At 60.4% G+C, this 22,961-nt stretch overlaps 2 protein-coding genes across 22 annotated transcripts in view; one reads left to right on the forward strand and one right to left on the reverse strand.

The window, feature by feature from the left end:
- Nucleotides 1–22,961, reverse strand: part of PNKD (PNKD metallo-beta-lactamase domain containing) — a 552,090-nt gene that overhangs the window by 218,758 nt on the left and 310,371 nt on the right. The window lies entirely within an intron of this gene.
- The window catches only part of TNS1 (tensin 1), a 212,395-nt gene that overhangs the window by 5,542 nt on the left and 183,892 nt on the right, over nucleotides 1–22,961 (forward strand). For 2 of the 19 annotated variants that reach the window (XM_089329888.1, XM_051848193.3), the window contains exon 1: nucleotides 16,331–16,553. The exons of 16 other annotated variants lie outside the window; for them this stretch is intronic. In XM_089329888.1, coding sequence (XP_089186014.1) covers nucleotides 16,458–16,553 — 96 coding nt within the window. In that variant the 5' untranslated portion in view covers nucleotides 16,331–16,457. Of the gene's footprint in view, nucleotides 1–5,779; nucleotides 5,991–16,330; nucleotides 16,554–22,961 lie in introns of those variants that run through there. One more of the 19 variants, XM_089329877.1, reaches the window with a different exon arrangement.

Here is a 22,961-nt window from a genome sequence, read left to right on the forward strand (position 1 = left end):
GTTGCCTCTGCTGTCCATGGAGCTCCTCCACCCACCTGGGTCTGCTCCCCCGCCGGCTCCTCTGCCTCCCCTTCCCCGCCCCGTCCAGTCCTCCCCTTATCTGCCCTCTTCTCTTCTACTCTGGGGCTGCTCACCTTTCCTCTCTCCCACCTGTCCACCCTGCTGCCCAGCCACCTTGTCCCAGGTGCCCTGGACCACGCACCGTTTCTCTGTTGTGCCTCAGTCTGTTTTGTGCTGCTGTAGCTGGACAGCGAGGCTGGAGAATTTGTAATGAACAGAAATTTCTATCTCATGGTTCTGGAGGTTGGGAAGTGCAAGATGGAGGGGCTGGCATCTGGGGAGAGAGCAAGGAAGAGAGAGAGAGAGAGAGAGAGAGAGAGAGAGGAGAAGGGGGGCTGAATACTTGATAATGAACTTATTCCCAAGATGCGACATTGATCCATTGATAGGATCCATGCTCTCTCAACCTGCCACCTCTCATGAGGCCCCACATTGGGGATCATGAACTTGGGGGAGCAGCCCCACAGAGGAGGCAGAGTCAAGTGCATCATCCTGAGATGGGGTGCCAAGTGCTCAGACCCTGTGGGAGCTGCCACCTGGCTCTGGGGCAGCCTGGGCTGCACTCACAGAAGTGACGTTTTGAAAAGGGTCCTTGAAGATGAGTAGGCGTTTGCACCAGGGCCCTTGACATGTTCAGCGCTGAGGAGGCTGGGTTGTCTGAGTCAGGCCCGGAGGCCCACAACACAGCAGGTGCAGTGGTTACACATGGGGGCTGAGTGGGGCAGGGGTGGGGAGAGGCGGGATCTGGAGCTGGGAAAGGGCCTTGCCCTTGCACTGGACACCGAGACTTACTGTGCATGGGCCCTGGGGAGCCACTGGCAGGCGCTACCTGGTGAGGGGGTGCTACATTTTACATCGTCCCTGGCAGGGGGTAGGGAAAGGACGGAGGGTGGGCATGGATGACTGGAGCCAGCTGATGGGACTTCCTCACATGGCTGGGCCATGTGGGGGTGTGCGTGTGTGTGTAGTGCCAGCCATAAAGCCCCCCCTTGCCTGTGCCCCCTGGAGCTGCTTTCCCTTCCTTGTCCCTGACTGTCCCTCTCCCGTGCCCCTCACCCCTCAACACTGTGGCTCCTTTCACCTGCTGCCCAGCCCAGGCGGCCCTCCCATGCAGGTTGGGCAGAGGATAGGCCTGGCCTGGTTGGGACCCTGAGACACAGGCTAGGCCTGTGAGTTGAGGAATGAAGGGGTGAGTGGGGATGGGCTTTGGGGAGCAGAGAAGGCTGGGTGCTGCGAGGAGCCTGGTGCAGAGTTCCTGGCTGAGCACCCCGGTGGGCAGGGTAGGTGGAGGTGCGCCAGGGGTGTCTGGCCAAGTTTGTGAGAGTAGGTGGGTGGGAAAGTGCTCTGTGGCCATCTTTTCCTTCCTCTTAGGCTTTCTTTGGCCCAACACCCCCAGTGGCTCTTGCCCTGGGGGGTGGCGCTGCTTCCTCTTGTACAATCAGGATTTTGGGGCTCTCTTTTCTACCCTCTTTCTCTCTGCCAGGAGGGCTGTGTCTCTGTCTCTTTCTGTGTGTGTGTCTTGCCCTGGCCTCGGGAGCCTCGAGTCCTCTTTTCCACCTTCTTGTGGGAGGCAGTGAGGGAGGGCACCTGTAGTCTAGGCGAGGCAGGCTGGGCCTTGGGAGTTACACTGAGTTAACCTCTGGGCTTTTCCACCCGAGGGCTGTGCATTGATGAGCTTATTGTGTAGCCTCTCTGTGCCTTGGTTTCCTCCACTGCCCCAGGTGCATCCTGTTCCGTGCGGAGCATACTGATAGCACTTAAGAGAGGATGGCTCTGTTATTGTTATTGAGTGATTGCATTAGTCCAAGTCCACTGAGAAATCGCACGAGAGCAAATGTGCAAAGATTTCATTAGGAGAAATCCTGCATTGAAAGAGAGGAGCCAGGGGCAGGTGTTTGGTGTGGTGGTTAAGTTGCCACCTGGGATGCTGGTATCCCACATGCGAGTGCCTGGGTTCAGGTCCTGGCTACTCGGTTTCCAATCCAGCTTACTAGGAATGTGCAGCCTGCAAGGCAGCAGGTGATGGCTCAGGTATTTAGGTACCTGCCACCCACAAGGGGTGCCCGGAAGGAGTTCCAGGCTCCTGGCTTTGGCCTGGCCCAGCCCTGACTGTTGTGGGCATTTGGGGAGTGAATCAGTGGATGGAAGATCTCTCTGTCTCTCTCTCTCTGCCTCTCTCTGTACCTTTCAAAACAAAATTAAAATGAATTTTTTTTTTTTGAAAAAGAAAGGATGGATCCCGGGTAGGCTTTGGAACCCCAGACTGCAAGGAGAGAGGGAGGGAGGATTGGGGGAAGCATCCTGTGAAGCCCCCGCTCCTGCCCCAGGAGAGTTCAGTAAAGGTGCAGTTGCTGACCAGGAAGTCCTGGGTCTCCCAGGACTTTGGGTGGCACTGAACTAGGCCAGCAGTGGAGAGCGGCTGCAGGCAGCCTGGCCTCAACTAACACAGTGGGGGATTCCACAGCTCACAGCTGGGGCCTTTGTCGCTCCTGCTCCCTTGCAGCAGGTGCGTTCTTGTAGCTGCTTCAGGACCCTGAGACCTGGGGAGGGCGGGGCCTTAGGCTCAGGTGTTGAGAGGAGTTGGGAATGACCCAGGCCCAGGCTGCCATGCTCCCTTTGGGCCTGGGGCTCCTGGCTGCAGGCTGGCTCCTGCTGTTGAGTGAGTATCCTTGATGGAGAGCCTCTCACCCCAAAGTTCACGCTGCGGGAGGAGGGGCAACCTGGCACCATCCCAACTCTAACCTTGGGTGTCCTCTGGGCTGGCTCGGGTTGGCTGGAGCCTGGTGCAGGGAGCTGCCAAGCTGCAGCGCCATTAGGGGAATGAAGTTGGAGCAGGCGCGAGTATTTCTGGGCGCTGGGGTGAGGTCATCCGTGGGAGGCCAGAGCAGGCTCAGCCTAGCCAGGCTGTCCCCTGCTGCCATTACCCTCGTGGCTGCAGCAGCCAGCCCATTGCATGAGATGTGTGAAGGGGCACCCAGACGGCCTCTTGAACCCTGGCCACTCAATATGCTAAGCAGGGCTAATTTATTCCCTTGCCTTTTAATGGAACTGCTGCAAAGCCGGCAGGGGGCGGGGCGAGGGACAGGGGGACAGTTTCTCTGTGTTTTTCCTGCCTTCTTCCGTGGGACCCCTTGGCTCCCAGGCTGACTTCGTGCCTTCTCTGCAGGGTTTTGGCTCAGCAGGGAAGCTGTGTGGCCCAAGAGATAGGAAATAGAAACGCGATGAATCCCTCCTCCTTGCTGTCTAGCTGGGGGTCCTGGGCAGACTGCTCAGTGTGTCCTGTCCGAGTGTCAGCGTCCTTCCCTGACTCAGGGAGGCTGGAGCCCACCTCCCCAGGTTGTTGTGAGAGCCAGCCTCCAGTGTGTGCCACGCGGCCCTGGTTCCCATCTCCTTTCTGCCTTTTGCCACACTCTGCAGTCTGGAGTCCTGAGGTCGGCTGGGGATGGAGGAGGGAGGAGGCTGTTCTGGGAGAGCCTCCCTGGGGTCCAGGTTCTGGGGGGTGAGGGATGGAGACAGAGGAGCTCACTGCCTTGTGGCAACAGAACAAGTAAGGGTTTGGGGTGAAAAAGCCCAGAACCAGGGGTCAGGCTGATCTGGTTTCAGATCTGGGCTCTACCACTGATGGAGCTTGGGAGCCTCAGTCTCCTTATCTGCGAAGTGGGAACGCTCAGCACCGGCCTTGCAGGGTTAGGTGTTAGTAAGATGGCAAAGGTGTTCCTTGTTCCCGGCACATAGTAGGTGCTCAGTAGACATCAATTTCCTTCTCTCCATGGCTGGCACTTTTGAGGTCATCTGGTTGACCCCGCCACTTCACTTGGCAAATGGGGCTGGGAACGGAGGAGAGCCCCGGGCAGGGGGGTCTCTGCCTGGGCAGGCAGGTCAGAGGTCAGCTATGGTAACACATGCCTCATAGGGCACTTGCAGCAGCCCCGCAAGAGCGAGCGACAAGGCCTTGCTGCCCTGGTGCACGGATGAGAGGTGGGGCCCAGGCCACGGCTGCCCATGGTCTCCCCGTTGTCAGGGCAGAGTTGGGACGAGAGCCAGGGCTGGGAGTCCCAGCCCTCTGCACCTCACCCATCCTCTTGCTCAGCAGGGCAGGCCCCTCAGCCTGGATCTCTCAGTGGATGAGGGGCCCCTGGGGAGTGAGAGGTCATTGTCCTTCCTTTGGGACCACCACTGCAGCCAGGCCTGGGTCTCTCCTCCCAGCTAGGTCTGAGACCGGGGGAAGAACAGGGTGGTGAGTGACAATCACCTTCTCTGTGGGCTGGAGGGTGTAAGCCGGGGGCCCCCTCACTTTCTTGCGTCTGGCAGGTTGCCCCTTTGCCCACCTCCCCCAGGAAGCAACTGCTGGCCCCAGATTTCTCTCCCACTCCTCTGAGAGCCTGAGTCCCATCCCCCAGCCCCTCCTCCTGCCCCCTGCGCTCTCTGGCTGCCTGGGGCTGTGAGAACCGCCCCCACCCTGCTTCCCAGACCCACTGCCTGGGCGCCTCCGGGGTCTCCCCTCTCTCCCTCCCCCATTTCTCTCCCCTCTGGGGGCCACCAGCCCTTTGTGAGGCTCTTTGTGTGGATCTGAGCTCCCAAGGCCAGACAAGGGGACAAAGGGACACCCCTCTCCCCTTGTATTGTCCTCTTTCCTCCCAGGAGGCCGTGTGTGTGTGTGTGTGTGTGTGTGTGTATGCACGTGTGTGCTCACGTGTGCATGCGTGTGTGTTTTATAGGAAACCCAGGGGCAGGGAGGAGACTTGACAGGACTCAGGGATGCCAGGAGTGGGTGGGGCAGCGGCCAGCCCCCGACTCTCCAGCCCCACTGGATGCCAGTTGCTGTCACTTCACCACCACCGCCACCGCTCCCTGGTTCTGCCCTGCCCGTCCTCTCCCTCGCTGACCACCCCTGTGGGGAGCAACTGGGAGCAACTCGGACTAGACTAAGTTACTGGAATTAAGACTTATTCTATGCATCTGCTCTCCCACAATATGGCGCTGGGAGAGGAGGAAACAGCTTCTACACAGCTGCCTCCAGTTCAACCAATAAACTGTAGGACCTGCTCCTGATTGGAGGAGAGCAGTGTACTCGGCGTGTGGGTAGCAGAGTTGGGATTGGTGGAAGAGGACTATAAAGGAGGAGAGAGACGGCATGCACCAGGAACATCTATCTGAAGGAACACCTGTGCAGCCCCCGAGAGAGCCGGCCGGCGGTGTGCCGCTCCCCCGCGGAAGTGGGGAAAGTGGCAGGGGGAACCGCCCTTCCACGGAGGTGGAAGGAACGGTAGCCAACCCGGGAAGAACCAGCAGCAAATCTGGGGAGGGCCGAGCAGACAAAAGAACAGCGCAGGGTCCTGTGTTGTTCCTCCGCGAAGAGGGGGAGCGACACACCCCTACACACAGGCCTGTCCCTCCTGGCATCTGCCCTCCATGGCACCCAGGAGAGAGCAGACATGTCCCCATCTCTGCCCCTCAGGGCCAGCTCCAGGGTGGCCCCTGCGTCCTCTGCCCTCAGTGTTCCAGCCCTACCTGCCTTCTGCCTCTTGGCCCTGGGCCCCCCGTTCCCCCCCTCTGCCCCTACTCTTCAGACCCCCTCCGCCTGTCATGCTGTCTCCCAAACCCTCAACCTCAGCAGTGGCTCCCCGTCCCTGGCCAGCCCGATGACCCTACGGTCCAGAATAACCCGAGTCGCCGGCTGCCCGCTGGGCCTGGCTAAAAATAGCCGCAGGCGGGGTGTGCTTCCAGGGCAGGCAGGGGCAGAGGCAGGGTCCAGCCCACAAGGGCCCTCATGGTCCCCCCAGGCGACATGTTCTGCTGGGGCCTTGCTGCACCCCTCTGTGGGTGCAAGCCTGGAAGGAGGGCTGTGAGCTGCAGCGACTCCTGGGAGGGAACAGGCGGGTGACACTTGGGCAGCCAGCGAGTGCCGGGGTCAACCCAGGACCCTGCCGGTAAGTGCAAGCCCACCCCAGGCGACTGCAGGCAGAGACGCACCAGGCCTCAGCGGCCTCCCTGCTTGCAGGCTGGGTGAAGGTGCAGCTATGGCTGCTCTAGGCTTTGGGCAATGACTCAATGTCTGGGAGCCCCGACTGTCCTCCTCCTGGGGCTACTCTTTGGCCATCTCTGCTGGGTCTGTGGGTGGCAGGAGTCCCGAGGGACCTTCTAGAGGCTGGCAGAGCCCCACCCCCTTCAAGCTTAGCCCCTGGCGCCTCTGCCTCTCCATGTCTGGTTGTCCACATGGTAGCTAAGCCCTCCATCAGGCGCTCCGAGAGCTTCTAGAGGGGAGGGCCTGGTGTCTGGCGGGGGCGGTGAGGAGGGGGTGAAAGGGCGGGGATGAGCTGGTGCCATGCACGTGTTCTGTCGGGGCTCTGCTGGGGACTTGTGGCTCCCCTGCTTCTAAGCCACGTGCTGTTTCTCTGTGTGTGCTTGTCCTTTATCAGTCTGTTCCTATTTCATGCATGCACGTTCTCCTCTTTGGGGATACGAATGATTCTTTTCCTTGCACCTTCTCACTGCGTTGCACCTGCTTCTGGTAAGTCGCGTCCGGGCTCTGTCTCTTGTCTCATGCACTTTCCTCAAAGGCCTGGGAGGCTGAGTGTCTGCTCACGTAGACGGTGAAGGGCAGAGTCCTGGCCCCTGGGCGCTGGTCGGGCTGCTGTGTGCAGGGAACTGCTGTTGGCATCTCTGGGTCTCTCCTCTTGGGCTGTGGCTCCCCAGAGAGGTCTGCTGTCTTCTCTGCTCGGGGCAGGATCGGGCCTGGCTGCCAGCCACACTCGCTTCCCTTTCAGTCCCCACTCCCAGCTGTGCCTGGTGTCCCCGAGTCTCCAGCCGCATGTGACTCACCTTCTGGTGAGCACCCCTTTACATCCACCTGTCTTCCTGTCTGGGGTTCACTTTCACCCTCACGCCCAAAGGTCTGAGCCATGGCAGGGGAGGGGGGCATCTCTGCTGCGGATCTGCTGCCTCTTGGTCTCCCCCAAACCCCAGTTCAGGGTTTGGCTTTCCCAGACTTGCAGTTACCACGCTGCCATGGCTCCCTGGCTCCTAGCATCTGACTGTTGTCAGGGCCAGCAATCAAAACAGCCAGCAAGCGAGCGGGCAGGCTGGAGGCCCCTTTCCTGGCTGAATCGAGGGGGCCCGTGGAGCTCCTGGGGAGGGGCTGGAGGGTTGAGATGGCAGGGAGGGGGGTGCCACGGCTGCTTACACTTTGACAACTGCCCCCTGAACATCTGCTCCGACGGTGATTCCCCACCCTCCCCCCCTTTTCCTTCCAGGATTTGAGCTTTAATTAAAAACAAACAAACCCAAACAGCCACTACTTTGAGTAGGGTTTCAAGAGGGCGCCCAGGTACACATGTGTTGGCGCCTGGGCTCAGGGCCCCTCACCTGCGAAACAGCTGGGTGGTGTAGAGACTGAGGCTGGGGGACCCAGGCGGAGGCCCCTCCCATTCTCTTCTTCATACACCTGCTGTCTTAGCTGTGGCCTTGAGGATGATAGTGAGGTGTGAAGCCAGCTTGCAAACAGCAGGAGGGCGGGCAGTGGGGTCAGGTTTTAGGAAGCACTTCCCAGTCTGCCAGGCCAGCAGGAACCCTCACTGGTCTGGGCTGGAGATCTGCGGGGAGGCAGAGGGCTGGTTGGGATGACCCCGTGGGCCCTGACTTGACCCCATGATTGCTGATGAACTGATTTCCCTTTGCCCAGTTCCTGCCTCTTCACATCAACAGAAAGCTGCTGTGTTCTGTGGAGCTTAAGGATCAAGACCTCTGCAGAAGGGAAGAAGTTTGGGGTGGGCGGAGCAAAAGCATGAGGGGATGTAGAGGCCCAGGAAGAGAGTGGTATGGGGAGAGGTCCCAGGAGGCCTCCAGGGAGCTGGGGGTCCGTGCAGGGGGCCAATTGACAAGGGACTCCCTGCAAGGTTTCCCTGCAGGCACAGGCACTAGGGGCCAGAAAACGGCCAGGAAACTCCTTCAGCGGCTGCTTGCCCTGTCCTGGGGACACCCAGCTCTCCTGGTGCCGCTCCAGGCTGCAGAAGCACGTGTTGTCCCAGAGGCGTGTGTGTGTGTGTGTGTGTGGCCTCTTTTGTCCCTAAATACAAAGTGGCCATCCCCTTTCTATCCAAGTTGCAAATACAGGAACCATAGCGGGGTTCTGTCAGCTCCAGGTGGGCTTCACCCTGTCTCCAGTCTGCCCCCACCTCGCACCCACAGCCTGTTCACCCACAGACGGGCACTGGAGAAAGGGCACAGCCCAGTGCTGGTCAGAGCCAGGTCCAGGTGGCAGTGGATGTCTGGATGAGAAGTAGCCTCATCGTCCAGAAAAAGCTAAGAGGGCTCTAGGTGGTAGGGAACCGTTTTGGGGCTGGGCTGAGTGAGGTTGGAGATCTGGGGACTGGGGGAGCAGGGGCAGCCTGCTTTTCAGCAAAGGTGAGTGAGGACTTCTGATACTGAGATTTTTACACCAAACGATGGGAAACTGAAGACCCCAGTGCCACGTGGGGTTTGGAAGAGGGGTGTGGGGAGCGGTATGGTGAAAACAGAAGCCTCTCTGGCAGTCTGACGCCTCATTGGAAGTTCTGCCTATTGCATAACTTAAGTATTTCTGGCTTTAGTCCTGGCCCATGTGTCTTCAGTGTGCATCCTCCTGCCTGTACCCCTGTTCCATCTCCCCTCTGGCCTGCTCCCAGCACCTCCTAACAAAGCTGTTTTGGTTTCGTCTTGCTGGGACACCTGGCTCTTCTTCTTCAGTGTGCATGCCCTGGACAGCGGCGTGAACTGTGTGTTCCAGACAGGGAGCTCTGGCCGCAGGCTCTGGCAGGGAGTGTCTGTCTGGTGGGTGTGGGGTGGGCAGCACGCAGTGGCAGAGGCACACAGGGCTGTGGGTGAGCTTGCCCAGGATGCCCCTGCAGGCTCCAGGATCTTGAGGCTCCTGGAGGCATCTGATGAGATGAGTCAGATCTGGGGCCAGGCACGTGCACATCCAGTTTAATCCTTCCAGCCGCCCTGGGAGCAGGAGCCTTGTCTCCCCTTCACACCAAGGCGGCAGGGGCTCCCCGTAGGGAAGTCACCTTGCTGAGGTCACAGAGCTCACAGGTGTCCGGCCAGGACTGGGGCTCTGTCTCTTTGGGAGGTGAGGATGGGACATGGAAGTGATGCGTCTCATACATTTTCTCCTGGCGTGCTTGTAACTGCTCTGAGGGGTAAGAGAGCCAAGTACAGCAGAGCCCATTTCCCAGATGCAGACACTGAGGCTCCTGGAGGGGCTCTGCCCGACTCGCCCATCCACAGGGCCTCGCAGGGATGGGGCCGTGTCATGGACCTCCTCTCGGCTCTGCCTGGGCCTGGGCCCATCCTGCCTGACAGGGGATGTGACAGAAGCCAGGCTCAGGTGCATCACAGACAGGGTCTGGGACCTGTGTGGTGGGGAGAAGAGGAAGCCAAATTGTGCCACTGAGGTGGGGGGAGTGGGCGGGAGCCTGGTGGTCCCAGGATGGCCTCCAGCCCTGATTTGAGGAGAGATGGGGATTTCATTCCCAGAGGATGCAGGGGCCGGCCAGGGTGATTGAGGAGTCTCCTCTCCTGGCTTCTGTGGACTGCGAAGGACTCTGGGTAGACTGGAGGCCCCACAGGAGCTTGTTCCAGACGTGACCCCCCTGACCCAGCTGGGGCTGGCTCCTAGCAGGGTGTCAAGTGCAGGGAGGCCCTTGGTCCAGGGCACGCAGCTCCCTGCCCACAGAGGCTGCAGCTGGGCCCTTGGGGTGTATCAGCTCAGACTCCCTTCTGGGTTGGTCCCACCGGTGGCCTGGGTCTGGAGAGGCAGGGGGTCCCGGAGGGCCCTGGGCCTGCTTGCTTCTGGGGTGAGGGGATGAGGCCATGTCTATTTGTTCCGTGCCTCAGTTTCCTGATGGCTGTGTCCTGTGCTTTCTGTCTTCTTTCTTCTACTCCTTTCCTCTCTGGAGGCTGCTCCTGCTCTGCCTCCATGGGCTGCCGCTCTTGACACAATGGTCAGGAGCCTGCCACCTTCCTCCCGGTCCCCTCCTCCCTCTGCCTCCTGCCTTTGGCTTTGCTGCTCCCCTTCATTCCACCCGCAGCCCCGCCCACCTGGGATGGTTCCTGTTGGAGCGCCGTTTCCTTCTCTCGTCCTCATGTCAGTCCTCATGTCAGATGCACACGGCATCTGTCTCGGTGACCTGGACTGGAGAGTCCTGGGGTCCGGCTTGTGGGAGCCCCTCCTCTCCCTATAGAAGCGACAAACCCAGAAGTGAGCTCTGGGAGGGAGCTCAATGGGATGGCTGTGCTGGAGGCCAGGAGGGGATGAAGGGAGGTGGTCGGGTGGAGAATAGGACAAGAGGATGGATCAGGAGTTGGGTGTGTGTGTGGGAGTGTTGGTGGGACCTGATCAGCTGCCCACGCAGTCTCTCCCTCCAGGTCTCTGGCTGTCACTGTCACTCTCTGTCCCCTTCTGTGTCTTCTTGGGTCCTGGGACAAGGAGCTCTGGCCAGCTGTCCTCCTGGGTGCCTCTCACACCCATCACCCGCTGCCCAGCCAGGGGCAGCCAGCCACTGGCTGCTTCCCAAGGAGGCGATGGTAATTGTGTTAACCAGGGCTAATGCATTGGGCTTCCTAGGCCCGCCCTCCCCCTGCCCCTCAGCCTCCTTCCTCCCACCAGCCCTCCCTCTCCATTCATCTGCCTCCCTCTCTTAGTTCCATCAGAGTCAATTAGACAGTCCCCGCTCTAATCTCATTGTGGGAGACTGGGCTTGGACCCAGCGGCCCAGCTCCACATATGCGAGGCCCTGCAGAGTGCACGGCCTGGGGCAGGGGGTTGACCTGGATGACCTCGGGGCCCCCAGTTGTCCAGCAGGGAGTCCAGTCCTGGGGCTCCCCAGAGGATCCACTGTCACTGCAGGCTGGAGGCCCACCCCGCCCCCGCCGTCTATGGTGTCAGCTGCTGGGTGGTGATGGAAGCCACTTGGATAGAGGCCCAGAGGACCACAGCCTGGAGAACAGCGCGGGTAGGGGTGGGGGTGGGGGGCCTGCATAATGAGCTGGTGGGGTCTGAAGGCATTTATTGTGCAGGGGAGAGTGACCAGGAGAGGCAGAGTAAGAGGAAATGGCCTGGAATCTGAGAGGAGAGAAGGGAGGTTAGGTATCAAGAGGGACTTCCTGCTTGTCAGGAATCAGAGACCTGGGTTAGTGGTGGTGGAGGGGAGAGAGACTGTAGGGCTGGCCTCCTCAGGATACCACTGGGAGGAGGAATATCCCTCCCCTCCCTCCTCCCTCCCCCCACTTCCCCCCTCCCCACCCCTCTGCTCTTCTGGCTGCAGTGCTGTGCTATGGGGCAGCATTGAGCCAGGAACCGAAGACCTCCTGGCAGCTCCCGCACTGTGGCTTTGTGGCTGTGGGACCCCTGGCTTCACGCTGGGCCTCAGTGTCCAGTGTAAAACAGGCAGGGGAAGGGGTTGGGCCTCTTGCAGGTTTCCCTGGCATCACTGGTGGATGTTGGGGAGCTGTTTTGGGGCAAAGGAGAGGGGGTCCTGTGTCGGGGGTGGGTAGAGTGGAGGTGCATAAAGACCCCACTGTCCTGGCTGCAGCAGCTCGGGGAGCCCCTACTGGCCTGAAATCCAGGCGGTGGGAGAGACCCAGTGGATTGGGAAACAGGAATGGCCCCATACCCCCTTCCTTCCTCTTTTTAAAAATAAGTTTATTTACTCATTTTTATTTATTTGAAAGGGAGAGAGAGAGGTGGGGAGGGGGAGAAAGAGAGAGAGATTGATTTTCTGTTCCCTGGTTCTCTTCCCAAATACCCACAGCTAGGGCTGGGCCAGATCAAAGCCAGGGGCCTGGAACGCCACCTGGGTCTCCAACTGGAGGCTGGAATCTAGCAGGGCCAGGGCTGGAACCCAGGCACTGTGATATGGGATGTAGGCTTCCCAAGCGGGTTTTTTTCTTTTCTCACTGTGCCAAATGCCTGTCCCTTTTCCTTCTATTATTCTTGCCACCAGCCAACCTGCCCACCCAGTAACTCACATTCCTGGCCCACATGCCAGGCACCATGCTTGCTGCTGGAGATGCAGCCGTGAATGCCTGGCACACCTTCTAGAGCTGGCATTGTGGGAGGGAAGGGCTTGGGGCAGTGAAGAGGTGAGCACTTTTACCAACAAGAGACACTGCTAAGTGCTATGAAGAAATGAATATGCCAGTGGCACTCAGAGACAGAGGGGGCTGGCGGGAGCCGAAGGGCCTGAATGAGCGGTCAGAGGAGGCCTCCTCCCAGGAGCCACTGCACAGGCGCCCAGATGAGACCGGGGTGGGGGTGGGGGGGCGAGCCTTGGCTCTGCAGGAACTCCTGCTCGGTTTACATGGAGAGAGGGCTCAGGGCTTGGGTGCAAATTCTGCACCTGGTCTATGGCTGGGCAGTTCACCTGTGAGTGAAATCTGTTCCTGGTACATGGAGAGGGTGGAGGGAGCTGATTGGCAAAGGGGGACCCTTGGGAAAGCCCCCTAGGGGGCCACAGGAGGGACCACAGTGGCTGGGAGGGCGGGGAAAGTCAGCCTCTCTTGTCGTGAGAAAGTGCAGGTGGGGGTGGGGTGGGGACCTGCTGAGCTGCCCCCTTCTGAGAAAGGAGAAAGGCTGGGAGGGCCCAGGGGAGCGGCAAGCGGTCTCTGTGCCCCTCTCCCCAGGTGTGAAGGCGAGATCTGGAGCCTCTGATCAGATGCCCGGGTGATGCCTCCCTAACAGGAGCCGCCTTTGTCCCCCTGCAGACGAAGCCAGCCGGGGGCACTGTGGCTCTGAGGGCCTGGGACAGACAGAGGAGGCTCTGTGCCAGCGCTGAGCCAGTCGGGCCCCTCCACGGGCTGTCCCAGCGGGCCCGTGGGCCGCCACCTGCTCTCTTGCTTCCCTACACCTGTGCTGCAGCCTCTGGGAAGTTTCACGTTTTGTTCCCTCCGCTTCTCTGGGGAGGAGCCTCCTGGCCCTGGCTCAGGGAAGAATTAGGGACGAGGGCCCAGAGCAGCCCCCTGTCTGCAGATGTAGCCTCCATTGCACCTGGCTCTCGGCTCTGGAACCCGCTCCCTGGCCTGCACTCGGAATCGAAGTGCCTGGGACATTCTTTCTCTTTCCACCCCTGCCAGACTGGCGGCACAGCCTGCTTGCCAGTGTGGACTCTGTAGCAGGGGAGGGGAGGAGGAGCAGGAGGTGGCAGGGCTGGGAGACAGGCCTGAGGGCTATGGCATGGACAAGCGGGCCCCAGAGGATCAGATGACCCCGCCGGTCACCCAGATGGTGACCAGTGCTTCAGAAGCTCCACTGGGGATGGGCGGGGGTGGTGGCAGGCATTGTGACTCAGTGTGTTAAGCCACCGCTTGGAAGGCCTGCATCCCAGCTTCCTGCTAATTCGATCCTGGGTGGCTCAAGTGGTTGAGTACCTGCCACTCATGTGCAAGCTCCCGATGGAGCTCAGGCTTCAGGCTTTGGCCTGGCCCAGCTCTGCATGTTGTGGGCATTTGGGGAGCCGATGGAAGATCCGCTGGGCACCCACACAGGGGGCTGTAGAGAGATCTCTACTCGGGGTCTGACCCTGCCCAGGTGCACCCAGTCCTCCCCCACTCTGTGCTGTAGCCTCTAACAAGGTGCTGCCGTTATCCGAGCATCTGTGTCTGGTCCACTCCCAGCGGCCTTGTGTCCTGTCCCTGATGCTCACAGAGGAGATGGGAGGCAGGAGAGGGGTCCGGTCCCGGCCATGGCTCGATGCAGTTTCTGGTGCTTTGAGGGGCTTCAGGCTGAGAGCAGATCTTTGGGGTTTGGTACTTCTCCCCACTTTCTCATACCCTCACATGAGTTTTTGGTAAAACAGGAAGCAAGGAGGGCCCTTGCTAGAATCTTCTAGGAGATTCTGGAGTGGCTTCGGGATCCTGTACTGTTATCCCCAGGATTCTGACCTCTCCTGGAGGGCAGGATTACTTTGACCTTCAGGAGCTGGCACGGAGCTACCTGGGCTGTGTGTGTGTGTGTGGGGGGGGGGTGGAGCTGGGACGCACTCCAGGGCGTCAGCCTCAGAGGCTTCCCTTCCTGGTCACAGGGTCACGGTTTAGACACCTGCTGGGCAGTGGCTGGAAATGAAGGACTCTGCCTCTGAGCCCCTTCCTGGGATCTTCACATAGTGACAGGTGGGCTCCAGTCCTCACTTGCTCGCCCCGCCTCCCCTCTGTGCTGCGCCAGGTGCCGAGAAGACTTCAGATCCTCTTAAGGGCGAGCCATGGTGCTGTGCCCTCCTGGTCTAGGCAGGGGCACACTTGGGCCGAGCCTGTCTGGAGGGCTTCTTCTTTTTTTTTTATTTTGACAGGTAGAGTTATAGACAGTGAGAGAGAGAGACAGAGAGAAAGGTCTTCCTTCCATTGGTTCACCCCCCAAATGGCCGCTACGGCCAGAGCTACGTTGATCCGAAGCCAGGAGCCAGGTGCTTCTCCTGGTCTCCCATGGGGTGCAGCGGCCCAAGCACTTGGCCCATCCTCCACTGCACTCCCTGGCCACAGCAGAGAGCTGGACTGGAAGAGGAGCAGCTGGGACTAGAACCTGGTGCCCATATGGGATGCCGGCGGCGCAGGTGGAGGATTAACCAAGTGAGCCACGGCACCGGCCCCAGGAGGGCTTCTTCTATTTTCCAAATGCAACTGGTGCTTCTTTCCATTAAACTTGTTCCACGGACCCCATTTCCTCCTGTCTCAGCTTCACCATTCCCTCTGGGATCAGGATGGGGAGGCTAAGGAGAGTGAAGCCCCCAACCAAAGGAGGAAGGCCCCCTTTGTGGGCCTGGGCCGGGGGCTCAGCAGGGCCCAGGCTGGATGGGTGGGCTCACTGCAGTGGGGACCTCATGCTTTCTCTCTACCTGGTTCCCTGATGCCCCCTCCAGCTTCCCCCTGCAGCTCTGGAGGTGGTAGGGGTGGGGGTGATTGGGGTCTTTCTTGCTTGGGGACTATTAGGAGCTGCAGAGCTCCAATGTCTGTCTTTCCCCATCTCTATCCACACCCCAGTAGGAACCTCTTCTTGCTACCTATGCTCCTGCCTAGTCTCCCCAAAGTGCTGGGCCCCACTGTCTCTTCTGGAGCTGCTGGGGGCTTGGGGCTGGGCTAGAGGCCAGCGTGGGGCAGCTCTCAGGTCCTCAGCTCCTGGGAAGAAGGCCCTGGTTGAGGCAGGGAAGGAGGCAGACAAGGAGACAGCAGCACTAGGTCCTGACTTGGTGGTGCCCGGGGCAGGCAGGCCCAGGAGTGCAGGCAGTGGGGATGGTGGAGGAGACACCCGGCCTGTTGCTGCTGGGAGGCCCAGCTGCAGCTCCTCATGTCTCTTCTCTCTCTCTCTCTCTCTCTCTCAGCTTTGCTGGCTGTCCTCCCAGCTTCTCTGCAGCGCTGAACAGGGGCGAGCCTGTCGCTGCTGCCCCTGCGGTTCTCAGTCTCCCTGTGGTCTCCTCCCTCCGCCCCTCCCCCTTCTCTCTGTCTCTGTCCCACTGTCTCCACAGTCCGGTGCCTTGGCCTCTTCGCTCCTCTCTTCCCTTCTCCTAGTTCCGGGGCCCCCATAGGATGACCCCAAACAGTATTCCTGAGAGAATTCCCATCTTCTGTCCAGCGGAGCAGCGCAGAGGCAGGCACCAGGCATGGTTGGGCGGCCACGAGGGGACAGGGCAGCCGGCGAAAGGCGAGAGGGAAGCGTCGGGATCCCTGAGCGCGAGGGCCCTTCCAACCTGTTGGGGCGTCCTCGCTCCCCAAACTGGCTGGAGAGAGCCCAGGGCCCAGGGTGTGGCTAGGTGCGAGGTTGGCGGGGACAGCCTGTGTCCCCGCGGGAGGCCCGGCTCAGGGAAGCCGGCGGCCTCCGTGAGTTAATGACATTATGTCCTGGGGAGCGCTGTGAGGCTGGGCGTGCGTTCTGGAGGGGCTCGGCGCACACGCACACTCGCACATTGACTGCAGCGCGGAGCACAACGCTGCCTCCACCCGCGCCCCGCCGCTGCTCCGGGGTAGCAGGTGGACGCCGCGCGCCTGGCACCGCCCCCGCGGGTCCCGACCCGCCCCTCCGGCGCGGCTCCCCGGGCCTGCGGAGCTGCCGGGGAGCCGCGCCCGCCCCTCTCCAGCTCGCCACTCTAGGGAGGGCGTCCCCTGGCTGAGCGCGCCCGGCCGCCGCCCGCCCCCGCGGGGGGATTCCCGGGACCTGGACCGCTGCCCGCGCCGCGCCGCACCGCCGGCCCCCAGCCCCGCTCCGCCCGCGAGAGGGGGCGGGGCCCGCGGCCGTCTCCTCAGGGAGTGCGGGGCCGGGAGACCCAGCGGGCAGGGTGTTCGCCTTCCTCCTTGCCCGCCTCAAACCCGCGCCCGGGAGCCGCTGGTCCCGGCGTTCCCACCTTCGCGCCCCGGGAGCGGCTCTCGGGGTCGCCATGACTCGGCTGAGCTGGTGCTTCTCTTGCTTGGTGCGATGGGGCAAGTACCTCTTCTCGTGCCTCCTGCCCCTGCGCTTCTGCTTCCGCCGCCAGGTAACCTTCCCGCGCGTCTGGGCCACCCCGCCCTCCGTCTCTCGGCTCCCAGCCCTAATTAGGGACTCTTCGCCTCTGGGCGGCTGTGAGCCCGGCTCTTAGCAGGGTCTGGGAACTCCTTGGGAGGCCCCCTGCATCGGGGCGGGGGAGGGGAAGACTTAGCCGCCCCTCCCCCAGCGCGCACCCTTGGGCGTCTTGGGCTGGGGTCGGGACCCCCGCGGAGCGCGCCAGAGTCTGTGGGAGGGCACTGGAGGCTTGGACGCGAGAGAGCATTTCTGGGAGTTTGACGCGTCTCTCAGATTTCTGTGGGAAGACAATGTCGGTTCCTGGAAATGTCCACCCCCCGCCCCCCCCCGCCCCTAACCCCAGAAGTCCCAGACTGAAGACAGGGAGGTGACAAAGTGAGAAGGATCGGGAGAGCCAAGCGGCCGAGAGACGGGAGGAAGCGGTTCCCACCTGTCTGGGGTATGCGGGCGGGACCCCCAGGAGGAAGAGGCAGCCGGGTCTGCGGGGGAGGAGGGGCCTGGCGGGTCCCGCAGTGCTGTGAGTGGGCGTGTCCTGCGTGCGCATCTTTCTCCCTGGGGTCCTCCCAGAGCGGGTCCGGGGTGGGGATGGGGGTGGGAGCGGGACTCTTGGGCGAGAGGGTGGGGGAGGGGCACTGCCACAGAGAAGGGAACTGGAAACCCTTCAAGTCCTCCCCTGGAGGGGCAGGGAGCACCCTAAGGGCAGGTCCTAGAGCCTGCAGGAGCTCCCCCAAGGGAAGGATCCCAGGAACGGGGCTTCTGGTTCCCCACTCCCCCGGGGAAAGAAAGTGGCTGTGGGGGGTGCGGCCAGCCTGGTTGGGGGAGGAAGGCCGGCCATGGAGCCAGCCTGCCCAGCTTGCAGCTGTGGCTCTACCACTTGCTACCTGTGGACCTTGGCAAGTTGCTTAGTTTTCCAACCTGTACAATGGGGGTGATGGACATGTGTACATCCCTGAACTGCAGCAAGGGCTAACTGAAGTAATGCACTGAACGGGTTTGACAAGGTACCTGCCCCATGGACCATCAGGGCTGTTGTCGTTAGTGTCCCTGTCCAGCTGGGATCTGCCGTGGTGCAGAGCTTCTGGCGGGTCAGGGACGGAGAGATTGCTCCCATATCCATGCTTCCCATCCCAGTACCTGGGAAGGACCCTCCCACTCCATCCAGAGCTTGAATTTCCAGCTCTTTCTGCCAGGGGCTGCTTCTGAGCCTCAGTTTCCCCCCCTGCCGTTCCGCAGTGGGGAAAGGTGCCAGCAAGCTTGGGCTCCCATCACCCGGGGTAAGCTTTGCAGTCTTCCAGCAAAATGCATCGTGCCCAGGGATTGGCTGGGAGGCAGGTACCGCAGCTGCGGGTCGTGCAGGGCTGGCGCCCGGCTGCATTCCAGCGGGCTCTGAGTTCAGATGCTGTGGAGTCCGGAGTTTCCGATTTGGGAAAAGGCAGCCTGCTGTGGGAAATGGCCAGCGAGGACCAGGTCAGTTGGACCCCAGGCCACTTAGCAATTCCCACTCCCCCTTTGCTGAGAGGAGGTTGGTGGAACTGGCTCACCGCACCGTCCACCTCCTCCTGGGCCATGATTTGAGCTGGGGCTGGGGGTGCAGGGTTGGAGGAGCAGCTGCAGCTGCCTCCCTCCAGCCTTTGAGGGCTCTGAGTCAGGCAGGAAATTAGAGCTGGGGACGAGATCAAGATCATGGAGTTGAGCTCTGGGAAGGCTCTTAATAAAAATTGTTGGGATCGGGCCCAGACACTGTCCCCACCTAGGGCACTTGATGGAGGGGAGGGAGGGTAGGGGTGGTCTCTCCTGTGTCAGCTGGGAAAACTGAGGTTCCCTCTCTGGGAGCACTCAGAATTCTGGAATGCAAGGGGTGACTTCAGTCTTGTACTGGAGAGGTGGTGGGTGTGGAGCCGGGCTTCCCCTTGGCCGTGTGGTGCCTGGGTGGGCGTTAGGAGCATAATGCCCTATGCTCCGGCTAGTGTGGCTCATGCCAGGGCTCGGAGAGTGGGGCACGGATGGGACTTGAGCCCCCACACCCACGCTTTTCCTGCACCCCTGTGGACATCCTGCATGGTGACACACAGAGGCTGTGCTAAGGGTCTGAGCAGCCCACAACTCGAAGGCTGAGGATGGCCGTGGGTCAGGGCAGAGGGAGGTGGCATAGCTTACCAAAAGCGAGGCCCAAGGGGCAGCAGGGGCCAGACCCTGTCGCGCCCAGATCTCTTCTTGCTGGCCCTTCTGGAGCCCCTGTGGAGCTCATCCTGACCCACGTGGCAGCACTGTCCGTGGCTTCCCTCTCTGTGTGTTCCCACTGCCCTCCACCAAGCCAGATCTGACCAGGACAGCTGAACTGCTTCCTAGAGCCGCAGCACAAGTCCTTGGACAAGGAGCGAGAGGACAGCTAACATGCCTGCACAACTGGGGCGCGTGATCCCTCATGCCTGGGGGGCTGACTGTGTGGCTACGGGAGCAGCAAGAATGTTCTCGACCCCTGGGAGATGAGGAGTCTCATGCCCTGGGTTCCATTCTCTGCCACATTAGCTGTGTGGGTCTAGGGAGAGCTGCTGACCCTCTCTGTGCCTGTGTTTCTGCATCTGTAAGATAAGGAGTGGTAGGAGGCTTAAAGGTGACACCACAAAGTTCAGGGCTGGCTTAGTACCGATCGGTCTTGGGTTAGGGGGCAGAAAGGTGCAGAGCCAGGAGCCGAGGACTTTGGTACCAGGTTCCTGTGTCTCATGCGTTGGGATCTATGGCCGGGTGTTGGGAAGGGATCCAAGAGGCTCTGTATCTCCTTGCACTGGGAGGTGCAGTGCAGCCCCAGGGTAGCAGAGTTGCAGGGGAAAGCTGAGAGCCGACCCTGGCCTTTCTGTGATGGCTTAGCAGGGTGCATAGGAAAAAGATCTGGGGCCTGGGAGCCACACAACTGGAGCTGTGCACCTGCCTGGCTCTCTGGCTATGGCAGGCCCCACTGATTCCGCTGACCAATGTGTGGTTCTCCAAGGGGCTGGTGGAGGTGACAGATGTCCTAAGGACCAACCCCTCCTGGGGAGATGTTTAATGTGGTTTCATTGAAAAAAGCCGCCTCTCTATGAAGCTTTTCATGTTTTGTGAAAATATGTTGTATGTTCTGTAAAAATGTAGATTTGTGACTTGTCATGCCAGATCAGAAGAGTTGGCACTGTGGGCTGTTGTTGCAGCCACGGGGGCTGGAGCCAAGCCCCGTGTATCCCTGCAGCTGGGGCCTGCCCTGCCCAGGTTCCTGTGGCTCTGCTGCCTGCTGCTCCCACCCCCAACCCCAATGCCTGTCTGGCCCCTGGAGGTGCTTGCTGTGAGTCCTGGCCTAGCTGAGCTCCAAGGTCTTTCCAGCTGTGACAGTCTGTGACCTTAGATGCTGTGACCAGTAGTCCAGTAGTGACACAGGCAAGGCTCAGTGCCATCGTGGGAGATGGGCTAGACCACAGGAAGAACATTTTGATAGACAGGGTCAAAGAATAAAAAGAACAAATGATGGGGCCGGTGCCGTGTTGCACTAGGTTAATCCTCCACCTGCGGCGCTGGCATCCATATGGGCGCCGGTTTGTGTCCTGGCTGCTCCTCTTCCAGTCCAGCTGTCTGCTGTGGCCTGGGAAAGAAGTAGAAGATGGCCCAAGTGCTTGGGCCCCTGCACCCGCATGGGAGACCAGGAAGAAGCACCTGGTTCCTGGCTTTGGATTGGCGCAGCTCCAGCCATTGTGGCCACTTGGGGAGTGAACCAATGGAAGGAAGACCTTTCTCTCTGTCTTTCTCTCTTATTGTCTATAACTCTACCTGTCAAATAAATTAAAAAGAAAAAAAGAACAAATAAGCGGAGCTGGGGAAGCGGGGCCTGGGGAACTTGTGGCGTCCCAGCAGGTTGAGCTGGAAGGGCCATGGGAGACAATCAGCCTGGCCATTCTGCAGGTGGGAAAACTGGGGCCCACAGAGGGACATGTCGGGCTGGGGCCCCAGAGGCTCTTGGCCCTCCCTCACCCTTCTACTTAGCTCAGCCAGCCTCCAGCCCGGAGTCTGCACCAAAGGTGGCAGACCTGCCTCTGTTTCTTCAGCTGGCTGCTGAGCAGGGGGCTGGAGGAGGAGCCAGGGAGGTCGCTGCCAGCAGGGGGCAGGGCAGGGATGAAACATGAACTCTGCAGGGCTGGCTGGGGAGTGGGGCGGCATGGCACAGGGACTGGTGGTTGGGTCCCAAGGCTTCTGGCATGGGGCATGGCATTGTAGAGCACCCGGCCAGTGCATCCCTGATCTGCTGTGTGTGAGACCCGGGGCTGGGCACAGGACCCATCGATGGGTGGATGCTTTCATTCATCCTTTAACCATGTCTGGCACCTGCTGTGTTCCACACTGTGGTGGGAGAGGAGAGATCAGGCTGTGACGGAGGAGCAATGGGTCCTGAAACAGGGTCATTACTTGTAATTAGAGACACTGCAGGTGGCAGGGCTTAACATTCACAAGCAAGGATGGTGGTTAGGGAGCAGGAAGGACAGGAGAGATTAGGATACCCAGAGACCTCTGCAGACTTGGCAGAGAGAGCTGGGGACATCCTCCAAGGGGACCCTCAGCACCAGAGTGCTTGGCTTATTTTTTGAGTTCTAGCCGAAGGGACTGGGGTGGCAGCAGGCCTGGGGGTCGCGTGGGAGGCCAGACAAGTTGGTGTCCCTGTGACTTGGTCTTTGGCCTGTTTTCCAGCCTTTCTGAGATGCTCCAAGGTGATTTCCCAGAATTCTCAAGACAGCTGGCAGGAGGCACATCTAGGGTGATGCCAGCAGCATAGGGCTGGGGGTAGGGGGCGGGCAATGGGTGGGAGAGGGTGCTGGGATGTCTAGGGCATAGCCAGTCAATCTCTCAGGTCCATTAGGGGCTGGTGGGCCCAGCAGGACTGGTGACAGTGCCCAGGAGGGTGGGCTCAGGGACTCTCCAAGGGGGCTGCTTGGAAACCCTTCCCCCAGCTTGCCCTGCATTCCAGCCGGCAGAGACAACGTCCCCAGGGGTGGCTGTCGGCCGGCTCTGTGTGGCTGGGCTGTCAGGTGACCGTAGCAGGTGTAGATGGGGTGGCTGGTGGCAGCAGGACTTTGGCAGGAGATGCAGGCTGGGGGCAGCCCCTTTCCTAGCTCTGTAGCCTGCAGAAGACTTGAAGGAGTATAGAGGGGTGGCCCTGATTGCGGCTCTAACTCCTTTGCCGGAACAGAGACTCTAAACCTAGGCACCTGCTGGAGGGAGGACCTGAATTAGACACCTCACTTTAGTGTCCCTCCCTCAACTACTCAGAACCACCCAATATAATAGGAGGTCAATGCCTTGTGCAGTGCGCAACCTGCATGTCTGGATGTGGTGGGCTTTTCTCAGCTGAAGAGTGAGTGGTTCCCTCTCATTCCAAATGTTCCCAGGAAGATGCCTTTTGGGAGGCTGGTTGTGTTGGTTGCTCTGTATGTGGTGCTAACAGTAGCGCATCAAGGGCATGGCCTTGGGTGGGTGTGGGGAAGGAGGCAGGGGACGTGCACAGCACACTTGTGTCTGCGTGCACAGGAGCTGAGTTCCTTAGTGCCAGAGAATGGGCTGCAAGTGGCTACTCTGGGCAGAGCTCTGTCCTCAGCATCGTGTGTGTTTGTGGGAGCTGGACTCTGTGTGTGTGTGTGTGTGTGTGTGTGTGTGTGTGTCTGTCCACAAAAGGGTGTGGGACTGTGCCTGCTCCAGTCCCTGGACATCTCCAAAGAGCAGTGGTGATTCACCGCTTCCACCCACCGTCACTTGGTCCAGCCACGGCCAGAGCTCAGAGGAGAGGTTTATTTGGGGGGTTGTGGGGGTGGGGTGGATCCAGACCATGAGGACTGGGGAGAGATTTTGCTGGGTCCCTCTGCAGTGTTCCCCGGGAGTCCATGTGAGTTCTGCTCTCCTTCTCTGTCCCACTCTCTGGATGTCTAGCTGGCAAAGGTGGGGAGGGGGCGGGCAGGGCTGGGGGCAGGGGCCACTGTGGGGAAGAAGAAGGCCAGTGGAACGGTGGGCGGTGAGAACTGGGCCAGGGAGGGTGGGGGGGGAGGAGGAGGAGGAGGAAGTGGGGAAATGCAAACCAAATGTTGGCTCAGGGTACAGTCAAGAAAAACAGACTCTCGCGGGAGCCTGGAGCAGGCTCCCTTTCAGAAGGGCAGGAAGGGCTGGGACAGATGTTTGGAGGAGAGAAAGAAAGAAGGGGGAAAAAAAAAGAAAAAAATTGGAAAGAAACATGCAGCCTGGGGGCAGGGCTGTTCCTGCACTGTCCCAGGCCTGGTTTCCCAGTGTTAAGGCCTGTCCTGGGCTCGGAGCTTGGCTGTGGGATCCAGGATCTGTCCCAGCTGCGTGTGCGCAAATGAGTGTGTGTTCCAAGGCC

This window comes from Oryctolagus cuniculus, chromosome 3, assembly GCF_051225735.1.
Source record: "Oryctolagus cuniculus isolate XC-2025 breed Fujian yellow rabbit chromosome 3, ASM5122573v1, whole genome shotgun sequence".
In the NCBI taxonomy this organism is placed as follows: Eukaryota; Metazoa; Chordata; class Mammalia; order Lagomorpha; family Leporidae; genus Oryctolagus; species Oryctolagus cuniculus.